Source organism: Podarcis tiliguerta (assembly GCF_965153285.1).
Source record: "Podarcis tiliguerta genome assembly, chromosome: 2".
NCBI lineage: Eukaryota > Metazoa > Chordata > Lepidosauria > Squamata > Lacertidae > Podarcis > Podarcis tiliguerta.
This window is the reverse complement of record NC_139535.1, coordinates 17,603,981-17,609,980: the sequence shown is the minus strand read 5'-3', so window position 1 is coordinate 17,609,980 and position 6,000 is coordinate 17,603,981. Positions and strand designations below refer to the sequence as shown.

Below are 6,000 nucleotides of genomic sequence, written 5' to 3'. Positions count from 1 at the left end.
GGATATATTTGATTTGATAGATAGATAGATAGATGATAGATAGATAGATAGATAGATAGATGACAGAAGATAGACACACACAAATATATAACAAAACCCCACACCTACACTATATAAAAATATAAGCCTCACTACCCCACCCCTCCTCTCCTCCCTCTTCTTCCCCAACTTTATACTGTACTCAACACTAAGGTCTCACAACAAATGTAACCGATTTGTAAGAAGGACTGCACAACCTGAAAAAGAGACAAGGCTTTTGTAAACCAAGAAAATCTTTTAATGAAAATACTTTTAAAAATAAATAAATGCTGCCCCTTTGCACAACAGCCAATCGGATTGGAGAAGGAAGTCGCTCCCTTTGATCCTGCAGGCAGGGGCCCACGCAAAGACTCACAACTTGGCTCCCGCCTCCCACCCGGCATGGATGCCGAGGAGGAGGAGGAGGACCCCATGCGAGGCCTGCAAAAGGCTGCCCTTTGCTCCATCTGCCTGGAGTATTTCCAAGACCCGGTGTCCATAGACTGCGGGCACAACTTCTGCCAGGCCTGCATCGCCCAGTGCTGCGACGACGCCCGGACCCGCTTCTCCTGCCCTCACTGCCGCAGGAGGTCTTGCAAGAAAGATTTCAGGCCTAACCGGGAACTGGCGGAGATGGTGGAGATCGCCAAGCGCTTCAAGAGCCAGGTGGAAGAAGCGCCGGGAGAGAAGATGGGCAAGTGCCAGAAGCACCGCGAGCCTCTGAAACTCTTCTGCCAAGATGACCAGAGCCTGATCTGCGTGGTCTGCGACAGGTCCAAGGAGCACAAAACTCATGCAGTACTCCCTGCAAAGGAGGCTGCCCTGGACTATAAGGTAAGAAGGCAGTTGACCCACGTATCTTGCTTATATATATATATATATTTAAATATTTTCCAAGATTTTTTTAAATCAACATTTTTTTCATTCATCTTAACACCAAATTCATCTTGTCTGACTCCCACCCCCACGTTTCCAAGTTTCACATTTATTTTCCCTTGCATAAACAACAAAGAAATAAACAACTACCTGACATTTAGAAGACGTCTGAAGGCAGCCCTGTTCAGGGAAGTTTTTAATGTGTGACATTTTAATGTATTTTTTAATCTTGGTTGGAAGCCGCCCAGAGTGGCTGGGGAAGCCCAGCCAGATGGCCGCGTACAAATAATAAATTATTACTATTATCGCATATAATTACTTTTGTCCAATTCATTTCCAGTTCTTATTTTTAGCTAAATTATCAAAATACTTCACGAATGCTCCCGGGCGGATTTAGGTTTGATGAGGCCCTAAGCTACTGAAGGGAATGGGGCCCTTTATATGTCCAGCTGCCCTTTGTCAACAACAAATGGTGGTACCTCTGGTTACGTACTTAATTTGTTCTGGAGGTCCGTTCTTAACCTGAAACTGTTCTTAACCTGAAGCACCACTTTAGCTAATGGGGCCTGCCGCTGCACGGTTTCTGTTCTCATCCTAAAGCAAAGTTCTTAACCCGAGGTACTATTTCCGGGTTAGCGGAGTCTGTAACCTGAAGCGTATGGAACCTGAAGTGTATGTAACCCGAGGTACCACTGTATGCTATCTGGTAATTTATGGACCTAATAGGTATCTAAAGCCATTTGCCCATGTTGCCATGCAACCAGTCCGTGCAGAATGTAGGCACCCTATACATAGAAATGAGCAAACCAGTGATATTTTAGGGAGCAGGCTAGCAGGCCATTACATCCTAGGAGCCTACACAACACAAAACACTGTTGCCGTATGTAGGTTTTATTTTATTTGTTTTTCATCTTACATTTTGGAAATGTACATCCAGGTTTTTCTTTAATTTTTTTTTTGGGGGGGCCCAAGAGAGTGGGGTCCTAAGCTATAGGTTGTTTAGCTTATACGTAAATCCGGCACAAAATGCTACATCAATCCTGCTAATGTTTTAACACATTTACAGTGTTCCTTAACGTACTTTTCCCCCCAATCTTGCTTACATTTCTTCTCGTCTTGATGCCTGATCTTCACAGTAAGTTTTGCCATTTTGGCATGCTCTTATCATCTTGATTATCCATTCTTCCTTTGTTGGTACGCCTTCTTCTTTCCACTTTTGGGCAAATAACGTTCAAGCAGCCACGGTAGCGTACATAAACAGTCTCTTTAGATTCCTTGGTATTTATTCCCCTGTCCGTGACCCAGGTTTCATTTAGATTTGTACTGGCAGCTAACGTCTCTGACTGTGACAGGGTTGGTGGCAAACTGGATTGTGCACATGCTATATATTTAAACCATACCCACCCACACCCAAATCCTGGGGACTGTGGTTTGCACTTTAAGGAGCTACAAACCACTGTCCTTAAGTTCTAGGGACAGGATGTGCTGTAAATGCATGGTTTGTACACAGTTACTGCTGGAAAATGCATGCAGCAGAAATGCCATGGGATTTAGTATGAAAAGAGTCGATTCCACAGAGAGAGTCCAAAACCATACGCTCATTTTCATGTCGCTTTTAATTTGTATACCATTTTTCTATGTTACTGTACACAAGGTGGTTTGCAAGAACAAACTGCACAACAAAGAACACACACCTTACAATAATCTCATCCCATGCAAAAAAAAAAAAATCATAATAAAGCATAACTTTAAAATGGAACGACATTCAATGCCCGTTTTCAATGTGTCGCAGGGGGGCAGTTAACTGGGTTTTTGTTTTTATCTTGTGATTTTACGCTGTAACTGCCCTGAGAGCTGTGGGTATAGGGCGGTATACAAATTTAAAGATAATAATACCAAATAAAGTAATATTCAATAATCTATTAGAATATAATGGCACACAATAACATTTAAAACATCAGCAAGTGATAATTAAGCAGAAATTCCTTCTTAACAATTGCAATAAATAATGAGCAAACTATGATAAATGAAAATAACTGCAAGGCACAATGCAGAAAACACCGCAATACATACAAAACCATGCAAATTGAGAAACAAAGACACACAACTTTAAAAACTAATTTTTAAAAATCCTTAGACCCCCTTCTCCCTTCCCAGCTGTTTCTGGGAGAGGCTAATTAATTGCTCAGCTGGGCTTGAATGAGCTTGGAGTTGGTGAGGCTTTTCCCCTCTGCTTTGCATTTCCTCACTGAGAAAGCTGACTTCTGCCGAATTATTTTAGAGTCTCTCTGTAGGTTTTCTTTTGGTGGGACTTTTCCAAGCAACTTCCAGCCAGGAGCACTGTGCACATAAGCCAGTTTGAGTTCGTCTGTCCTTTTAGTGAAGCAGTTTCTTGTGAAGAATTCGGCAATAACTTTGGGTGTGTGCCTTTAAAGCATGTATGTTCCCTCTAAAAACTCTTGACCGTTGTACAGTGGTACCTCGGGTTACAGACTTCATCAGAGGTGTGAAGTGAAATCTTAGTTAGCAGGTATATAAATGAGAAAATTGGAAGTGAAATGGCAGTGAGGTGCAAAATTTACAGTCAGTGATAATGAGAGCTTAAATACAGAGGTACCTCAGGTTACAGACGCTTCAGGTTACAGACTCCGCTAACCCAGAAATAGTGCTTCAGGTTAAGAACTTTGCTTCAGGATGAGAACAGAAATCGTGCTCCTGCGGCGTGGCAGCAGCAGGAGGCCCCATTAGCTAAAGTGGTGCTTCAGGTTAAGAACAGTTTCAGGTTAAGTACGGACCTCCGGAACGAATTAAGTACTTAACCCGAGGTACCACTGTAGTTTATTAAGAGCTGAAGCTCTGAGGGAAGGAGTGTGCTTCAGATGTACAGCGTCTGCATCCTTTCCCTCAAAGAATTCTGGGTAGTGTAGTTTACCAATCACAGAGTTACAATTTCCAGCAGCCCTAAACAAACTACAAAATTTTGAAGGAATGAATATGCTTTGAATGTGCTTTAAAGGTGTATACAGTCAGCAGATGCATCAGGTCTGTAAACTGCAAGTGCAAAAGCCACTTACCACTAATAGTAATACAGATTGGCGGGGGATTTACTTTTAAAAATAAAACATTCATACCGTTGTTAATTGTATGAATAGCATCTGATTTGTCTGTCCTAGCAAAAATAAGTATTTTTCCCTCCCCAGGAACAAATTCAGACTGAATCACAGAGTCTTAAGCAAGAGCGAGAGAAACTGGAGGAGCTTAAACAGGCCAGTAAAAGGACAACTGAAGAAAATCTTGTAAGTCCCTCTTTTAATTAGCGCTAACCCAAACTTTGTGGGGCGGGGGTTGTAAGAACAATCTTGAAAGTTATTTGTGGAATGACTAATATCCACTGGGAGGATTGACGATGATTTTCATTATCTTCCTGCGTTCGTTCACAAACTGCTCTGGGACTAAGTGATTTCTTAATTATGGTACTTCAGTTCTGACCCTCCAGTCTCTTGTGATGTGTAGGAGTCCTTATTTACCAGTGCGGCCTATTCTGACTGCTGTTGCAACATACAAATGGTCACATCTTATACACACAAGTATTTGGTGCCAAAAAAACCCACCCCGTCCCTCATTCTGTACCTTGAACAACATTAGAAATATATAAGAAAATCTGGCATTTATGTAGCATTTTTCCTAAATGGCTCACATACATTATTACAGTATTTCTAGCCACATAGCAATACAGTGGTCCCTTGGTTCTCAAACTTAATCTGTTCTGGAGGTTCATGCCAAAACCAAAGCGTTCCAAAACCAAGGCGCTCTTTCCCATAGAAAGTAATGCAAAACGGATTAATCCGTTCCAGACTTTTTAAAAAAAAACCCACCTAAAACAGCAATTTAACATGAATTTTACTGTTTAAGGAGACCATTGATCCATAAAATGAAAGCAGTAATCAATGTACTGTACACTGGTACCTCGGGTTACATACGCTTCAGGTTACAGACTCTGCTAACCCAGAAATATTACCTCGGGTTAAGAACTTTGCTTCAGGGTGAGAACAGAAATTGTGCAGCAGCAGCGGGAGGCCCCATTAGCTAACATGGTGCTTCAGGTTAAGAACAGTTTCAGGTTAAGTTCTTAACCCGAGGTACCACTGTACGTGTATGTGACATGAAGTATTTTATATAGGGGCACATTCAAAAGTCAGTATACGGTCCATTCTATCCAGGCCTAAGTGTTTACAGGATTGCATTGTTAGTTCTTTACCCTTCTTACTTTACCCTTTAATTACAGGAAAAGTTGGGTGCTGAAAGGAGGAAAGTTGCATCTGCATTTGAGCTGCTACATCAATTTCTTGAAGAACTGGAACAGCCCATTCTGGATCAACTGAATGAGCTGGAGCTGGAGATTAAGAACGGGCAAGAGGAAAACGTTGCCAAATACTCTAAGGCAGTTTCTGTCCTTGAGGACCTGATCAATGAGATGGAGGAGAAGTGTAGGCAGCCGGATAAGGAATTCCTGCAGGTGAGAACAGGAATTTGTCAAGAGGTTTTGACTGAAGACTAAAATACAGTGGTGCCTCGCAAGACGAAATTAATTCGTTCTGTGAGTTTTTTCGTCTTGCGAAGCACCACTGTGTATTGACGGTTTCCCATAGGAACGCATTGGCAGTTTAAAAAAAAAGGCGCAAGACGTTTCGTCTTGCGAAGCAAGCCCATAGGGAAATCCGTCTTGCGAAGCAACTCAGAAAACGAAAAACTCTTTCGTCTTGCGAGTTTTTCGTCTTCCGAGGCATTCGTCTTTGGGGGCACCACTGTATGTGGAGTCCTGCAAGTCCCGGATTTGGCGGCGATAATAGAATCCGTGAGTTATTTTATAGGCAGAGAATTTTGTGAAGCCTTAATGGCTGAACAAATATATTGGGGCATGAGCTTTTGCAGACTTCATCAGAGGTGTGAAGTGAAATCTTAGTTAGCAGGTATATAAATGAGAAAATTGGAAGTGAAATGGCAGTGGGGTGCAAAATTTACAGTCAGTGATAATGAGAGCTTAAATACAGAGGTACCTCAGGTTACAGACGCTTCAGGTTACAGACTCCGCTAACCCAGAAATAG

General features: G+C 42.1%; 1 protein-coding gene across 1 annotated transcript in view; it reads left to right on the top strand.

The window, feature by feature from the left end:
- The first annotated feature begins 357 nt into the window (after positions 1 to 357).
- Positions 358 to 6,000, top strand: part of LOC310672942 (uncharacterized protein) — a 38,532-nt gene continuing 32,889 nt past the window's right edge. The window contains exons 1-3 of the mRNA XM_083430625.1: positions 358 to 852; positions 4,095 to 4,190; positions 5,180 to 5,410. Coding sequence (XP_083286751.1) covers positions 421 to 852; positions 4,095 to 4,190; positions 5,180 to 5,410 — 759 coding nt within the window. The 5' untranslated portion in view covers positions 358 to 420. The remainder of the gene's footprint in view (positions 853 to 4,094; positions 4,191 to 5,179; positions 5,411 to 6,000) is intronic.